The sequence below is a fragment of the Tetrao urogallus genome (assembly GCF_951394365.1).
Source record: "Tetrao urogallus genome assembly, chromosome: 1".
Taxonomy (NCBI): domain Eukaryota; kingdom Metazoa; phylum Chordata; class Aves; order Galliformes; family Phasianidae; genus Tetrao; species Tetrao urogallus.
In genome coordinates this window covers 73396629-73414686 of record NC_136813.1, presented here as the reverse complement: position 1 = coordinate 73414686, position 18058 = coordinate 73396629, and the positions used below count along the sequence as shown (strand labels likewise).

The 18058-nt window shown below is 52.4% G+C and overlaps 1 protein-coding gene across 1 annotated transcript; it reads right to left on the bottom strand.

The window, feature by feature from the left end:
• Positions 1 to 5752: 5752 nt before the first annotated feature.
• LOC306956001 (maestro heat-like repeat-containing protein family member 2B) lies at positions 5753 to 17358 on the bottom strand (the record flags this gene model as incomplete). Its single annotated transcript, XM_079547391.1, has 31 exons — positions 5753 to 5891; positions 7079 to 7233; positions 7467 to 7619; positions 8004 to 8113; positions 8316 to 8439; positions 8611 to 8697; positions 9093 to 9185; positions 9302 to 9437; positions 9842 to 9921; positions 10207 to 10329; positions 10552 to 10707; positions 10842 to 10964; positions 11136 to 11255; positions 11533 to 11640; positions 11970 to 12022; positions 12432 to 12573; positions 12750 to 12790; positions 12919 to 13078; positions 13268 to 13375; positions 13523 to 13642; positions 13975 to 14048; positions 14151 to 14264; positions 14380 to 14449; positions 14728 to 14820; positions 15341 to 15484; positions 15834 to 15985; positions 16108 to 16206; positions 16362 to 16527; positions 16663 to 16785; positions 16925 to 17046; positions 17334 to 17358. The coding sequence occupies 31 exons, from the start codon at positions 17356 to 17358 to the stop codon at positions 5753 to 5755; spliced, it is 3513 nt and encodes a 1170-aa protein (XP_079403517.1).
• Between the last annotated feature and the right edge of the window lie 700 nt (positions 17359 to 18058).

Sequence of the window (18058 nt, the reverse complement as noted above, 5' to 3'; positions counted from 1 at the left end):
CTACAGGGCCTTAATCTAAAACGAGAGATCATTTCAGGCTTTTCTAAGTTTCTAGCTAGTCTTTATTCAGGGATGAATTCCTATCAAGGAAATGAACAGCAGAGTGAGACGATGTGTTTCACTGACATTTTCATGAGCCAGCAAGAGAGTATCTAAAGACTTTAAATATTAATAATCCTCCAGATCTTCAAACCTGATTTTCCCCTAAAATCCGCATCAGGTCCTTAATCAAAGCCTATGTAACCTATTAGCATCTTATTTTAAGCTGAATACTATAATAAATACTGTATATAAAGACTACAGAATGATTGGGAAGCCCCAAGACAGTAATTCCAGAATATAGTAGAGTATGCAATTACCTTTAAAGATCTCTCATTACTGCATTGCTCTGCTACAGCATGCATCTGGATTTCACACCACAAGGAATTTTAAAGTGAACTGACTGAATTGACATCAAGATAGAATTATCAATGAAGTAATACAGTGGGTTAATGCAGCCAACAATGGACCTGTGTGCCATTCACATTCAGGAACACCGACATTTGACTTCCAGACTAACTTTGCCTGCACAAAAATCATGCAGACCTAGTAGTAGAGGTGGTGAACAGGAGATCTTCTGGCAGTTCTCAAGTATATCCTTCTGTGACCAGATCTCTGAATAGCTGTGCAAAACAATCCTCACAGTATTCCTCTGTAATGTTTCTTCCCCAATCACACTTTTAGGCCATAAAGAAACTTAAGGAGAATTTTTCCAAAGTGCCTTAAGATTGGTTTCCATTGAGGGTTGTCTAGCAAAGGGATAAGTTTTTAAGTAGGAACCAGACAGTGTTTTCCAAAAGTGCCCATGCTTCTGACTCCTCAAGATGGCCATGTAAGATAGACATCCAAGGATTTGAACTTTTGCAAAATGGGACTTCGATTGAACACAGACACTTTTAAACACGTTTTGTCCCATTACTCTACTCCAGCCTCTAGCCTCCAAATGGCTCCAAAGCACTCCTTGGCACTGGGTATTTAAATAGTAGTATTTCTTATTAAGTTCCAGGAGGGCAACTGACGTAATCTCCTTTTCGGTGACATCTTTGATTAATTCATCCTTTGTCACCTGTAATTTTTGGCTTAAATCTCTGTAAGTGAAATCTCATCTTTACTGTACTCAATTATGACATTTTCAGTGCCTTGTAGACATTAGAATTTCTTCCAGTGTATTAACTTGACACTTGATTCAGTCTCAGCTCTTCTTCCCAAGTGCTATCAGTGTTTTCAGCTACTGCACCATGATTATCTGGAAGAAAAGTAGGACTAGGAGTAAGAGGTGTGTAAAATTCCACAGTTGTGTCATTTTGAAGAATCACAGGCATATAATCCACGTCTGAACATTACCTGTTTGAAATGGGAAAGCTGGCAGTCAGAGCTGGATCACTGAGGATGATTTGCTTGTATTTCAAGCTTTCATTCAAAGAGCTCTTTGCTAGAATTTGCAACAAAGCATTGTTTATTTATATACCCTATATGTTTGAGACCACTAATCACAGAAGAAGCCTCTACAGATAAATGCTACACAAAAAAGATAGAAAAGTGCTGAGATCTAGCCCGGTGACTTGGTAATGCGGGACAAGTGATAATACAGAAATGTAGATAGTCTGGAGAATACTAAGGTAAAGTAAATCAATATTGGTCAGCATATCACACAGTAACGCTGACATGCTGGTAATCCAAAATCCATCAAACGCTTCTGTATTCATCAAATTCAAGAGAAAATTAAGGAGGAATTTTTAGGAGAATATGGTTTGACTTTGTGCAGAGAGAGCATCCCAAGTATGGAAGGTCATGTAGCCGAAGAACATCATTTGAAAGCATAAGGACTGAAATAAAGAAGCTTCTGAAATCTCAGTGAGAGGTAACGCAGGAGTGAAGTAGGTCTAAAGAAACCTTAAACAGTGGTTTAAAATGCCATTCTCTACCTTGGGTATGGCCCCTTGTTCAGGGGCTGCATTTCAGCTTCAGACAATTCCCAAACCTTGTAGGCAGCAGCATGATGCGCCAGCCTCACTTTGGGGCTCTGCAACCTGGCAGACATAAGTGATGGGCAACAACATCAAGCATGGGAAAAATTATTTTTGCAATAGAATTTCTATGTGTATAGAGTCGCAGCAAGACTGAGAGTGCAAGAGTAAAAGGAATGTTATTGTAGGTGCTGAGAAAGAAGAGCAGGAGCCAGAGGAAGAGAGATTCTGCAAGCAGAACCCATGATTTTGAAATAAACCTGGGTGTGAGAGCCTCAAGTGAGAAAGTGGCTTGGAGCAGTTAGCAAGTAATGGGACTGTCAGCCATCTAAATGATACCTGAGAAAAGGAGTTATGGAGGAGGAAGACAGAGGCTGATCTTAGACGTGTAGAGCAAAAAATCGTAATAGAACTTCCAAAGGGCTGATGAGAGACAAACTAACACTAGAGGTGTTAGTTGGGCTTGTGAGTTTGGAGATGAGGGCTAGTGAGGAGACTACAGGCCAGTTACAAAACAATTTTTATCTATAAAAAAGTTTTTGAAAAATTAGTAACTAGCATTAGAAATTCAATAATTCCTTTACTCACTGGAAGTAAATTATCTTGCTGGAATTAATTTTCTGTATTGACTGTTTTTTCCTTCTAACAATAGAAGCACACATATTTAATCAGTTTTTATTCTTATGAAAATTATGTCCTATACATAAGTGTTGCCAATTCCTGCCTCAACACTTCCTCATTTGATCCTCATTTCTTTATTTTCCAAAATTCAATGAGCAATCAGAGAGGATCAAACGTCTTGTGTTTGATCAGTAGAACTCTACATGACAGAAGAAAGTCAGATTATGCCTTGTTTATCAGACTTTGTTTCAAAATGAAGAGATTTTTTGTATTTTTAGCCTTACTAGATACACTGCTGTGGATTTAATTTCCTTTGAGTTAGAATCAAGATTTCATAAGGAAGGAAAAAAAAACACCAAAACATCCCCTCTTATATTCATGCACTTTAGAAATAAGAAATTGCTATCATGTTCTTATCATGCTCTTCTTTCATGTCTAAGGAGGCTGTGGATGCCCCATCCCTGGAGGCATTCAAAGCCAGGCTGGATGTAGTTCTGGGCAGCCTGGTCTAGTAGTAGGTGACCCTACCAACAGCAGGGGAGTTGTAACCGGGTGATTTTTGAGGTCCTTTTTGACCCAGGCCATTCTACGATTCTGAGCAGCCCTCAGAAAATGCATCATATAATATAATAAGTAACACAACTTATTTCAATTTTTTACTTTTTCTTATTTAATGAAGAGATCAGACTTCAGATTGCAGTTCTACATGCTCCATCTGAAAATTGGCCAGTAATGCATTTATGTCAATGAAAAATGGATCCACAAAGAAACAAAAAAGTGGATGAATTTTTGGCAGTCTTGAAACCTATTCTCTAATTCCTGTATCAAAACAGAAAACACAACTGTGCATTTTTTGCACTAGGGGCTGACCTGCAGGAGAGGATCTCTGCAGAGAAGGACCTGGGTGTCCCAGTAGACAGCAGGCTTTCCCTTTCCCTTTCCCTTTCCCTTTCCCTTTCCCTTTCCCTTTCCCTTTCCCTTTCCCTTTCCCTTTCCCTTTCCCTTTCCCTTTCCCTTTCCCTTTCCCTTTCCCTTTCCCTTTCCCTTTCCCTTTCCCTTTCCCTCTCCCTTTCCCTTTCCCTTTCCCTTTCCCTTTCCCTTTCAGTTTTCCTTTTCCCTTTCCCTTTCCCTTTCCCTTTCCCTTTCAGTTTTCCTTTTCCCTTTCCCTTTCCCTTTCCCTTTCCCTTTCCCTTTCCCTTTCCCTTTCCCTTTCCCTTTCCCTTTCCCTTTCCCTTTCCCTTTCCTTTTCCCTTTCCCTTTCCCTTTCCCTTTCCTTTTCCCTTTCCCTTTTCCCTTTCCCTTTCCCTTTCCCTTTTCCCTTTCCCTTTCCCTTTCCCTTTTCCTTTCTCTTTCTCCTTTCTTTCTTTTCTTTCTTCTCATGCACACACAGTCACACACACACAAACGCATGTCATGTCATCAGCTCCATGCACTGGGTGCCTGAAGGCCAGATATAGCTCAGAGCCTCCTGCTACTTGCTGAGAAAAGCAGTCTCAGGGTGACAGCTCAATCTGCAAATGGTGTAAGAGGCTGGGAGCAGCATAGGGTTGTACAGAAACCTCTACTGAAATCCCACTACCCCTTTTTGGATCCGCTTAAGCTTGCAGTTTTGGATGAGATCTGGAGATGAGAGACAGTGCTGCGGGCATGCAGCCCCTCACACAGGCTCCCGATGTCCGTGGAAGTACTGATGTATGTTAAAGGAAATAACATTTCCCTAACCCACCTTAAAATATCATTTCATTCTTCTTCGTATGCTTCTCTTTATTTCCATGCAAAGATGATTGTTCTCCAGCAGCCCAAACAATGAGCAGGAGTGCTGAGCAGCTCCACAGACATGCTTTGTCATGGACCAGATCTAAATGCTCTCTCAAGTGATTCCCACACAGAATTTGTGAGTCACAGCATTGCAGGAGCCACTTGCAGGAGGCAGTTTGCAGGCAGCAACCTCATTTTTCATAGCACAGAGGAGGCGGTACATTTATTTGCTGCTGTTCATTCTGTACACAGACAATAGCAAAGCTGGCAACTTCTTCAGGCACTTCAGATCTTCCAGAACTGATTTTCCGACTCTCCAGCTTTCTACTGGCTGTATAGGGAACACTGATGCTTAACTTGGATGCCCAAACTCTGTTGACACCTCTGGAGTGAAGTCACTGACTGCTTCAGTGACTGAAGCAGGTGGTCAGAACCTAGACTTTGATTGAAGGCCTATCATAGTATAGCCTTAAACCTCTATGTTCTGACTCACTCATTTATTATTTCCTTGCCATGTGTGATAGATAGGTAGAGGATATTTTTGTGTACTGCTCTGGGAATTTGCTTCTCTCTAGAAAACCTGACTAAGTTCACAATTATATAACAACATAAAAAAGCAAAAGTTACAGATATGCTCAAATTAGACAAAATGATTAATAAATGATGATAAATAAAATGGTAAAACAACGATTAAAAGCTTTGAGAAATACATGCCATAAAATGCACGGGAACAATAAACTCCTAAACAACAATAACAACCAAAAACCCATTATCTCCTCAAGCACTAATATTATCCTAAACAATTTGAAAGTAGTAGTAACAACATACTCAAGAAAGGTAAAATCGCACTTAGGTGAATTAGGCATTAATATCACCTTCTTGCACAGGATGCAAGCATATAGCAGTCCCTGAAAAGCTCTGAAACAATTTTCTTGGAAACTGACAGAAAGTTAAAGTGGCCCATGTGGAATTGCCCAACTGCATGTTGGCATCAAAAGAGCTTGACCAGCACGTCGAGGGAGGCGATCCTCCCCCTCTGCTCTGCACTGGTGAGGCCACATTTACACTGCTGTGCCCAGTTCTGGGCACCTCAACTAAGTGAAGTTAAAAGACAGGGACCTCCTAGAAGGAGTCCAGCAGAGGACGACCACAAGGATGACTGGAGGCTTCCCATGTGAGGAAAGGCTGAGTAACCGCGCTCCGTTCAGCCTGGGGAAAAGGACACTGAGAGGGGGTCTGGTAAATATTTATAGCTATTATAAATAACTGTTATATATAATTATTTATAACTAAAGGAAGGTGGGAGGCAAATGGGTGAGGCCAGGCTCTTCTCGATAGTGTGTAGCAAGAGCGCAAGGAGTAGTGGCCTAAAACTTGTACTGAGGCAGTAAAGCCGCTGTGAGCAGGCTTGCTGATGCCACAGAACTGGGAGGAGTGGCTGACACGCCTGAAGGCTGTGCTGCCATCCAGCGAGACCTAGACAGGCGGAGAGTTGGGCGGGGAGAACTTGAATGAAATATAACAAGGGCAAGCATAGGGACTTGTATCTGGGCAAGAACGACCCCACATACCAGTACAGGTTAGGGACTGACCTGTTGGAGAGCAGCGTAGGGGAAAGGGACCTGTGGGTCCTGGTGGACAGCAGGGTGACCATGAGCCAGCACTCTGCCCTTGTGGCCAAGAAGGCCAATGGCACCCTGGGACATACTAGAAGGGGCATGGTTAGGAGGTCAAAAGAGGTTATCCTGCTTCTCTGCTCTGCCCTGGTGAGACCGCATCTGGAGTATTGTGTCCAGTTCTGGGCCCCTCTGTTCAAGAAGGACAGGGAACTGCTTGAGAGAGTCCAGCACAGAGCCACAAAGATGATGAAGGGACCAGAGCATCTCCCTTACGAGGAAAGTCTGAGGAAGCTTTGGCTTGGAGGAGACTGAGAGGTGACCTAAGGAACGCTTATAAATATGTCAAGGATGTCTGTCAGGAGGATGGAGCCAGGCTTTTCTCAGTGACATCCAGTGACAGGACAAGGGCAATGGGTACAAGCTGGAACATGAGAGGTTCCACATGAATGCTAGAAAAAAACCTTCATGGTGATGGTAACAGAATATTGGAACGGGCTGTCCAGAGAGGTTGTGGGGTCTCCCTCTCTGGAGACATCCAAAACCTGCCTGGACACATTCCTGTGTGACCTAATCTAGGTGTTCCCAGCAGGGGGATTAGATCAGATGAGTTTTTGAGGTTTCTTCCAATCCCTGACATTTGGTGAATGTGATTCTGTAATTGGTATGGAGAAGAGACAGCAGCTATTACAATAAAGACTTGGTAAAAAAAAACCCTACTATTTATTTATGTATTTATGTATGTATGTATGTATTTATTTATTTATAATAAATAGTACAATTTTTAAGCTCATCTTCTCTTTTCTCGTTCTCTTCTCTTCTCCTTTTCTCCTTTTCTCCTTTTCAATTTCCCTTTTCATTCCCTTTTTCCTTCCCTGCTCCTTTCCTCTCCTCCTTTCCTTTCTTATCCTTTCTTCTTTTTTCTATTGGCTCCATCGCTGAAGACAAAATTCTCTTATTCTCCTCCATGTCTCACTAGAAAAAGTAGAGTCGCAACTTGAGACTATTCACAGCAAAGAAAAGCTGCCTCCTCCCTACATCCCTCTGCAGCAACAGCAAAGGCGGGAGTGCCAGTACCTGTCTGTTGGCCCAAGCGGCCGGGAGAAGTTGCTCATCACGGCCTCGGTGTGACAGCGGGTGAGGATGACCACCGCCTGGCACAGGAAGGGCAGGAACGTGCTCTGCTGCGCAAACGATGTGATGCAGCGCAGGATGTAGAGGATCGGAGGCACCTGAGAGAAGAAGAGGAGAAAGAATGACTTGCTGCATCCTGCACTCTGCAGGGCACAACCATGGACATTCAGCGCATGAGCAGTGCCTGCTCCATTGACATGCTGCCACGTCCTAAGCCTGAATTTCATGCCAGCTACCCTGGTCTCCATGCCCTGAGCACAAGGGGCAAACAGCTCAAGTCATAGTGCAACAGCCAGCAAAAGTCCAAGACACGTGGAGGAAAGTCTCTTACGTTCCAACTGATGTCCTTCCCGTGCATCTGCAGGAAGGTGGTCATCCACTTCCCAGCAGCACGCACACGCACTCCGTTGGCTTTCCGGATCGTCTCCTTGATGGCAGTCATGAAGTCAACGGTGCGTTCTAGGGGGAAGATCCTGCACACGATCTGCAGAGAAATGACAAGCGGGAGAGATCTCATCACTGCTCTGCTGCAGCTGTCTGTACCCTGCTGTTTATACGGAAGGCGGTTGAGCCTTCTCTCAGCTTCTGCACCCATGGTGTTTGCTTACATGCAAAGCCTACCTCCCAGCAGCCACAGTCACACATGCATGCAAGTGCACACACACACACAAACGCACGTCATGGAGTCAGATCCTTGCACTGGGTGCCTGAAGGCCAGACGTAGCTCAGAGCCTCCTGCTACTTGCTGAGAAAACAGGACTCAGGGTAACAGCTCATTTTGGAAACAGTGTGTGAGGCTGGGAGCAGCACAGGGTCGTGCAGAAGCCTACACACAGAGATCCCACCACCCCTTCTTGGGTCCACATACCATGGCCATTTTGGATGTGGTCTGGAGCTGAGAGGCGATGCTGCAGGCATGCAGCCCCTCGCACAGGCTCCCAGTGTCACCCGTCTCGATGTCTGTGTTGGTCGCTTTGGCTGGAAAGAGCACAGGGAGAAAAGGGAAGTCATGCTTCTGGAAATGAAACTGCTTTCCACGGGGGAAAGACAGAGGACAGGGTGGGGACAAGAAGAGAGCTGTGCACGGTGCCTCTCCCTCCTGTCAAGAGGGCCCAGCCCATGTGTCTCTGGTAGTGCTACAGAGGAGGGCAGAGGGCTGGAGCACGCCTGCTCTACTCACCTTGGATTCGCAGAAGGGAGCTCAGACAGGTGACAGCCAGCTGGCGGGATGCGGGCATGGGGTCACACGTCAGAGGCGCCAGCAATCCCACCAAGGAGCCAAAGTGCTCACAGGCATCTCCTCTCTGCAGGGGTGAGAGGCAGGAACAAAGCTGTAGATGGCCGCAGCTCTCACCAGCTTCTCCCATCTGTGCCTTCCCACCGTGACACAGCATGCACAGCTGGGCGGAGCTCACCTTCCAGCTCAGGGGTGCTGGGGAGGGAGCAGGGGGCACGCGGTGGGGCTCTTTACTCACTTGAAGCTCTTCACAAACAGACAGCAGCTGGGAGCAGGTCTGCAGGGCCCTCTTGCGCTCCCACACGTTGCTCGATACCATTGATTTCTGCAGGACCTGGGGTAGAGCATCTGTCTCACTGAGGATGTCTTTTCTTCCCCTTCCTGCCACCCCTCTCCCTGTCCCTCCTTTCCCAGCACTTTCCCTTAAGGCCTGCCCTGTTGCTCCATGTGGCCTCCTGCCTCACTGAGCACCGGCACTGCTGCCCCGCTCTCTGCAGACACTCCTGCCTCCTAACGCAGGAGCTTTTCCTCGGCTGTGGCCTCCAGGGGCTGGCTCCTGCTTTCCCCCTGCAGGGCCCATTTCTCTGCCCATTTCAGCTCGCAGTGAGCTGGCACGTCAGCAGGAGATTTCTCCCCCTCTGATCCTCCTCTCAGTCCCCAGATCTCTGCCCCCGCTATTGACAGGCACCATGCTTTCTCCCTTGCCCCACGAATACTCACATGGACTATGTTCTGAAAGAAGCCGCCGCTGGGCTCTGTCTCCAGCAGGACCACCATGAGCCGGCCCAGAGCTCTCAGTGATGTTTGCTGAAGCTGAAAGCAGAAGAGGGGAGTGACGTGTAGCATCACGGCTGCTGCCAGAGCAGAGGTTGTGTGTGCTGAGGTAGGGTTCCGACCGAGAGGTGGCCGGGAAAGTTACGGCAGGTTACCTGCAGGTACTGTGCTGCTTGCTGTGACTTCCTGATCTTCAGCATCATCTCTGCTGAAGGGTGTGTCACGATGTTCTTGCAGCACAGGACCAACATCTCACGCAGGTCCTTGCTTTCAGAAGAGGGCTTCAGCTTGCTGAGAGGAGGAAAACAGGAAGAGAAATCAGAAAGGCTCTTTACCTCTCCAGACTGGTTCAGACAACATCTGAGTTTCTCCTAATTGACAGCTACAAAGCCAGTACCCCCACCCAGCTCATCTTGCTGAGCATTGCCTTCAGCTCCAGCAGCGCCCACCTCCTCCCCGGCAGCAGTGAACCACCTCCCGCTCTGGAGGGAAGGAGACCCCAGCTCTCCCTCTCTTCCCTGCCAGGGGACAGGAGCACCAGGGCCTTTCTCCCTGCCCAGAACCTCAGCTTTGCTGGGCACAACAGCCCAGCCGTCTCTCCTGTAGATGTGGCTCCTCCCCCCCTGACCCCTCCAGGCCCTCAGGAGCTACCCAAAACGGGGATCACCATCCTGACTTGCAACCTCAGCCCTTACCTCAACTGCTCCAGGGCCAGAACCACCTTGAGAGGCACTGGGGAGACAGGCATGCCCGAGTAATACTTCTTCATCAGGTCCTGCAAGTCCCAGAGAGACAGTGTCAAAGGGGGCAAGGGGCACACAAGAGCTGTTCCACCCGGCCCTGAGACATGCACAACTGCCACACACCAGCCCCATCACTTTCCCATGGAAGCAGTGCAGGATGCAGCAGCTGGTGCACCTAGCCCGCTGCCCAGCCGCTGCCTGCCAGCACCCAAGGTCCCCACCAGCTGGAGACGTGTGGCTGCTGGAGACCTGCATGCCCCCAGGGAAGCGAGCCTTGTGGCGCAGCCCAGAACTCCTCTGCAGACAGCCCCACTCACCATCAGGATCTCCAGCAGCTTGCTCTTCAAGGAGGGGTTAAAGCTTGCAGAATCACCCACAGCTTGGTAGGCAGAGCTGCAGTTGGTGATGCTCTGCACCAGCGCAAGGTTGTTCTGCAAGTCCTGAGGAGCAAGAGAGAAGAACGTTCTTTGAGCTGCGGGAAGGGACAAGGGCTGCAAGGGACACACGTGGAGACAACGCTAAGGGAAGGGCTTGGATCTTTATCTGGGCACAAACAGTTCCCCGAGGGACCTTTGGAAAGGGAAGGCCCATCTCAGCATCCCCCCCATGTGGAGAGGCTGCAGCTGGGCGCCCTGACACCCTGGCACGCTTTGAGCTCTCACCCGGCAGCTGCAGCTGTAGAGCATCAGGATGTTGCCCACGATGTCTCCCTCCAGGTGGGCGAGCAGCTGTTCCTTGGAGGCACGCAGTGCCACGCTGCCGTGGGCGAGCATGAGAGCGCTGCGTGTGGCATGAGCTCTCGTGCTGTCCAGCTCCATCTGTGTGGGAAGAAATGCCTTGAGACACTCGCTAACAGCCCCCAGTGCCCCGCGATGCACCTGGGCTCCCAAGGCAGGAGCTGCAGGGAAAATAAGGCCGAAGAATGCCAAGATGGAAACCCGTAACGCTTTACCTTCTTGCGCCTGGAAATCCTGGCATTGCGGCCTTTGCACAGCCTGGACGCAAACATGGTGAGCGTGGCCAGGACTGTGTGGAAGTTGTTCTCAGCAGCATGGCTGAGAAGAGAGATGATTCCCTGCACAAAAGAACAAGGGGCCGTTGGCACAGGCCTGAATCTACAGGTCCTCTCCTGAGCAAAATGGCAGCAGTGCGGAGGTTGAAAGGCCTGGAGCAGGGCCAGGAGAAGGCCTCTGCCCCACGGCCAGAGCGGGGATGCTCACAGGAGCTGGAGGAGAGGAGAGCTCACCTGGGCCTCACATGGCTCCTCTGCATTTGCCTCCTCCAGGTGCTGCAGCAGCTTCTCCTGGATGTGGAGGACTCCCTTACAGGATCCCAGCACCGTGCCCAGAGCCTTGTACAGGAATGACTGCATGGGAAGGGAAGGAAGAAGCTGAGATGTGGCAGCAGCTTAACCTGCTGGTGGAGGGCCAGGTGGGAAGGAGCCAAGCTCCCTGGCGGTTGCTGAGAGCAGCTGCGGGGCCCAGCTTTAGCCATCCCCGGGCAGATTGCAGGGAAAGGCCCTTTGGGGGGCATAGACTGGAGAAGCAGCGTCAGCATCCCGCGTGGGCAGAGCACCAGCCGCAGCCCCAGCCCCAGCTGGACACCTGCAGCTGCACCGCTGGGTAGAGCCGGGGGGAACTCACCTTTTCTGCAGAGCTGCTGGCAGAGCTGCTCAGCCGCTGGCTCAGCTCACAGCTCAGGGCCTCGATCCATGCCTTCTCCTCTATTGTGTCCAGCGACGCCTTCAGGAACTGTTGGAGAACAGGAGAAGACAATGTTCCCTTGCCCTTTGCCTCTTCCCTCACTCCCAAGTTGCTGCAGCCCTCTGGGGAGAGGTGCCTGGAAGAACAGTGCCTCTCCCAGCTCCCCCAGCGTTCCCTCCATTAAAGCCGCCCGCCCTCTTCTCCTCAGACCCCCCTGGGCTTGGCACAGAGCGGAAGAGGCAGCGCCACAAAGGCGCGCGGCCGCTCCGCAGCAGCGCTTGAGAGGCTGTTCCTGCCCCACAGTGGCTCACGTGGGAGCGGGGCTACTTGGGGCAGGCAAGCAGTTCTCTGCACCGCGCCTCCCGGCAATGCTGTACCTTTAGCAGACGGCGCTCAAACTCGGCAGTGTCCGGGAAGCTCTCATCTTTCCCTGCACAGCAATAGGAAGACAAAGACCCTTACTTGGGATCAAGGCACAGAAGAAGAGCTGCTGCAAACCTGGCTTGGCCTGGGCACTTGACACTGCCAAGCTGGGACCTGCACCCCCTCCACAATGACCTGTCCCTCCCCACAAACACTGCCTCCACAGGAACACGGAACTAACTGCTCCAAGGCTGCTGTCTGAGGGGACATGAAGGGCCCATCCACGTCCTGGAATGGGCAGATCTCTGGTGGGATAGGTCCCTGGGCCTCAGGCCTGACTCCCAGGAATGGGAACAGCAGCAGAGCAAGAACTGGGCTGCAGACAGTGCTTCCCCTCTGCCATGCTACAGAGCTGCATTTTCACTCCCCCCCTTCCCTTCCCTGCCTCTGCCTCTTCTTCCCCTCCAGTACTTTACCTTCAAGACACTGCAGCAGCAGGGGGATCTCAGTAGCCCACATGGCCCCCACAGCCCTGTGGAACCTGCCGTGGAGGTTTTTCATCAGCAGTAAGGCAGCAGCTTGGAGTCTGCTGCCTGCACCAGGGCTGCCTGCCACCACCTGAGCGAGAGCAAGAAAAAGCAGGGTCACTTCTGCAGCAAGAGCAACGGCTTCCCCCCAGGATGGAAGCAGCTGGGCTCTGCTCTGGCAGGCAAGGAGCAGCCAACAGCTTTGCCCATGGCCACGCTGCTTCCTCCTGGGTGCTCGTAGAACTGGCCTCTGGAGCATCTACTCACCAGCAGTCGTGCCAGCAGTGTCTGGGGCGTCAGCAGTGGGCCTGCAAAGAGAAAAAAAGTGCTGAGTAAGACTCCAAGACACTGCGTGCCCAGCCACACGCACCTCCGCTGTCCCTTCTGGGTGCTACCACAGGTCAGCAGAGCTCCCTGGGGGAGTTTTTGCTCCTACCTTGAAACATGGAGCTGACGAAATGGGGATCCAGATGTTCTATGCGCCGTCCTGTCAGCTCCTCTCTCTCAGCCAGGGCACAGACACAGCGGGCGACTGGGATCAGCATGCCTGTGTACTGCGCTGGCACCACAAACAACAGCAGCCGCGGCCACAGGAGCTGTAGGGAACGAGGCAGTTGAGCAGATCAGCATTCCTGCCTCTGCTCAGAGAGGAAGAGGACTCTGTGAATTTCCCTGAGTCCTGTGTGCTTCAGAGCACATTGGAGGAGAGACCTGGGGTCTTGGAAGGGGACGAGGAACACGTGGTGCAAGGGCAGGGAGCAGCAGCAGGGCAGAGCGTGACTTACTTTGGACATCCCTCTCACAGAGACGTCCAGTGATCCCAGGATGTCCATGCACAGCTCCTGGAGAGCTCCTTCTTCCTGGGCTTCCCGGGCAGAAAGGTCACCGGCTGCCTGCACAACAGTGGTGTTGAAACACTGGTTATGCTCAGTTCTCAGGAGCCTCTCGGGAGGCTCAGGTGTGGCCCCAGCGGTGCTTCTGTATAGCAGCCTCTGAGCAGCACGGGTCTTCCAAAGGAAGATGCTGCCCACTGTCCTTACCCTTCTTCCTGTGGCGCGGCTGAACTCCCTGAAGATGTGCCCCACCACATCCCAGGCTGAGCAGCTCCGGGTGTTCGAACTGAGCAGATCCTTGATGAAATAAAGAACAGCCGTCCTCACCTGCAAGGGGTCAATTATGGATGTGATTCTCCTGGTCAGAAGGCAAAGGGAAGCCACCTGCTCATCGCGGCAGCCCTTTGGGCATGAGCAGAGACACCAAGAGCAGTGGAGAGGCTTTAGCTACTGAGATGAGGGCCAGGCCTTAACACCAGGCTGTGCGCTTTCCATGCACAGCACAGGGACCTGCCCGCTCCACTCTGCCTGCTCTCCCCACAGGAGCCATCGTGACCGTGTGGCCAATGCCCCAGCACCTCTCTAGTCACCCCAGCCCTGCCTGTGCTGGCAGCAGCATCACCACCCCGACAGCGCTTTCTTTTCCCAAACCAGCTCACCCGGATGCTGGGGTCGCTGCACAGACGCTGCACAGCCTCGACGACCTGGGGCAGCATCTCCGTCATCATGGGCTCTGCAAGAGATGCACAGAAGCATGAGCGGAGCCACAAGGCAGATGGCAGAAGGGAGCCCTGGCAGTCCCAAGGCGTGGTACTGACCAACCCGTGGTACTGACCATCAGAGCGAGCCAGAGCACCCAGCAGACCCAGGGCTGCCACGCATCCAGGCTCCCAGTCATCGCCCAGCTGCGACTGCAGAAACAGGATGGTTTCCTCTGGGCAGATCCGGGCTGCAGGGAGGAAATCCCACGCTATGTTAGCAAGAACCTCACGCCCATTCCTGAGGTTTGTGAGAGAGGTTTTGACCAGGGCACAGCCAAGCATGGCCAAAGCTCCTCTCCTTACCCTGCAGCATGATGCAGTGGGTCAGCTGTGCACGACCAGCCTCGCTGTGCTGCTTGCTGTCGTCATAGAGCTGTGGGAACAAGGTCCATTTGAGAAAATCACATCAGCACTGAGGACGGAAAAGACACTGTGCTGCCCGCTCTCGTCTCCCTGGGCACTCTGGGGAAGAGGACAGGCAGACAAAACCCAGCCCACCCCACGGCATCCCCGAGAGTACATGCATGGCTCTGGAACAGCCTTGAGCATGCAGGAGCTAAGGCTGAGACGCCTTATTCAGGGGCTCGGAGCTTTGCAGTCGACTTAGCCACAAGGGAAACTGCTGTGGGCGCAAGGATAGGCTGCCCTTACCTGGTAGAACACGGCACTGGTGACGTCCAGAAACTTGTCCCTTGGAATGACAGACTCGGTGCCCCCTAAGGCCTCCAGGAAGATAGTGAGGCTCTGCAAGAGAGCAGGAGAGGAAGAAAGGGATGAAGCCACATCTAGCCACTTGCGAGTGGAGAAACTGTTTCCCAACTGTTTCTCTGCAGGGAGCAGCTCCTGCACAGGCGTTCTTGTTTATCCCCCACCTCCCAGCGGCACCAAGAGAGTCTCTCTGCTCGCAATCGAGCCGTGTTTGGGCATCATTTCCCACCCAGCAGCCCACTTCTCCCCCATCAGATGCAACTGGCTGTGGTCCCCCCAGTTGTTAGCATAGAGCTCCTCAGGCACTCAGAGCCCCACAGTGGTGGTGAAACTTCCCATCCCCAGGAGATGAGCCCCAGTGATTCTTGGTTCCCTCCTGGCTCCTGTCTGGGTTGTTCCTTGTCTGACTGAAGAGCTCAGGAAGCCTCAGACCTCCCTTGAACACCCATCCCTTCTTTCTCCAAGGGCTCCCCACCTCCTCCCTGCATCCCCCTGACCCCTCGTGGCATTTGCACGGGCCCCACATCTACCCTGAGCCCTGCGCAATGTCTCTCACCTTGGCCACCCTGCAAGTGTCTTGGATCTCCTGACACGGGTGAACGAGCCAGAGGAGCTGCTCCCAGACCTGCTCTTGGTGCTGCTCCTCTTGCAGGAGAACCTCCAACATGGCAGCCACAGCCCCAAGGACGGCCTGTTTGTCCTGGAGAGGATGGCAGAGGCCCGGCATCAAAGACTGAAGGTCTGCCCTTCCTACACAGAGGGCTTTCTCTTTCCCTTCCCCTTCCCCTTCCCCACACCCCCACGCCCAGCAGGAGATGGGCTCGCTCTGGAGGACAGGCAGCTTTTCCCCATACCCTCATCCCCAGCTCTTCCTGCCACAGTGCTGTGACATGCAGCTGCTCCCTGGCACAGAGCAACTTCAGGGCCCTTTGCAGAGCCAGCCCACTCCCTCTCATCACCCCTCAGCTCTCAGCCCACTGGGCACAGACAGAGCTGCCGACATGGGTGCCCCTGCTGCCTTCCTGGGCTGGGAATGCAGCAGTGCTCACCTGTTCCTCCTGGCAGTCCTGCCAGTTCCACACCACAGAGAAGAGCAGCTCGTGAAGGTTCTCATAGATCTGCTCTTTCTCCATGGCAGGCCAGGGGCATTGAATTCCTGAGGACAAGTAGTTCTTGACTCCATCCAGCCACTGTTTCAAAACTGAAAAAAAAAAATAATTTTTTAAAAAAATAATAACTGTTCATTGTTTTTTTTTTACGAGAGTGAGAGAAAACGGAGTCTGTGAGAGTCTGCAGCAGGGCTGCTCTGGGGCCGGCACTCACCAGCACAAGCGATGCGCAGGATCTGGCCACTCTTCACCTGGCCCACCACACTGCGCAGGCCTGCCAGCATCAGCCACACAAAGGGGATGCACTGTGGAGCTGCAGAGAGGAAGGAGAGGGCCACAGTCAGAGCCCTGGCAGCGAGGAAGGAGGGGCTGCAGCCCTGCATCCCCCAGCTCAGTGCAGATCACACGTGGAGGGCAGAGACCCCTTTCCCGGTTGTTATAGGTGTCAGGAGGTTGAGGGTACTCTACCATAGGTGCTGAAGAGTTTGCTCAGGGTGATGAGCACCAACTCCTTGGACACGTCCCCCGTGGCCTTCAGGTGGCTCTGGAGCTCAGCCATCACCAAGGTGAAGTGCGTCCGAGCCAGAGCCACCAGGACATTGCTGGCAGCTGTCTTGACATTGCTGGTCACGCCCTGGAAGAGAGTCACTGGTGACACGCGGCCCAGGAGACTGCCTGCGGCCCTTGGAAGAGCTAAGCCCCCACCATCCGCCAGCAGAACACCAGCGTGGGCAGGCGGTTCCCTTTGCCCTTGGGAGTGAGCCCTCACCTGGGCTGCCGTCAGGTCCCGGGACACCTCTGCCAGCAGCCGGTTCACCACTCCGCACGGCGGGCGGCTGCTGTCTTGGCACAGGGCGCTCTCCAGCTCACAGTACGCCTGCGCTCGGTCACCCTGGGGACAAGGATCAGTCACGCTCGCTTTGCCCGCTGCCACCCATCGCTCTGTGGATGTGCTGCCGGGCCTGGCAGCCACGGCACCGTGGCCCTGGGCCAGGAGGGCAAGGGTTGGTGGTTGGATGTCCCCAGCTCACCTCCTGATCTTGCAGGCGCTGAAGCAGTAAGGTCGCGGCGCAGGTAGGGACAGGGCTTGACACCCTGCTTCTCTCCCTGCGACGCGTACGCCTGGGCACGCAGCCCACACAAGCAAAGAGACCTGGAAGGAAAGAGCAGAGCAGCTGCTGCAGGTGTTGCTTGGAGCCAAGGCCGAGCACCCGGCCAGCTGTGGGAGGAACGCTCCTCCAGCTCCACAGCGCGAGGCTGCGTGTGGTTGGTGGGGACAGGGGAGGGAGCTTTCCCCTTGCTGGGGTACTGGGGAAACCACGGTGGGCAGCTGCACTGGGCAGAGCAAGGACAGTGCTGCTGGCACGTCCTAAACAGACACTGGAGGCACACGTGGGCCCGGGCAGTGTCCATGGTGTCCAGAGAGGTGGAGAGACTCACCTCGAAGGGCTCTCAGCCTCTCCATGATAGCAGGATGCCTCCAGATAGACGCAAAGCTCTCTCTGGTTCCACTTCCTGCGGGTCCCACAAGCGGACTGAGCCACCGCTCCCACCGCTCCACAAGGGTGGATGAGGCAGCCACTGTGACACCACACTGCAGTGTCACCTCACAGAGAATGAATGACACGCCCCGGGCTGGGCACCAGGCAGGTCCCCAGGGCAACCCTGCAGGCCCTCAAACACAGCACGTTTGTGTGATGCAATCGGCTCTGGGGTTCCGGTTCCATGCTGACGCAAGGAATCACCTCAGCAGGTGATGGAGAGCCCCTGCCAGGGAGCAGCTGCTGGGCACCGTTGCCCGGCGTTGTCTTAGTGACTGGGCACTCCATGCCGGGAGGCACTGAGGCCCCCATCTGCTGCCCGACAAGCTCTCCACAGAGCTCTGCTGTCTACTGGGGGCACGTGTCAGAGATGTTAAGGAGACTCCACCGCATCTGATCAAAAATGAATACATTAATACTAGAAAAAAAAACTTCTTTATGGTGAATGTAACAGAACAGCGGAACGGGCTGCCCAGAGAGGTTGTGGGGTCTCCCTCTCTGGAGACATTCAGAACCCGCCTGGACACATTCGTGTGTGACCTAATCCAGGTGTTACTGCTAAGGCAGGGGGATTGGACTGGATGATCTTTCAAGTTCCCTTCCAATCCCTGACATTTAGTGAAA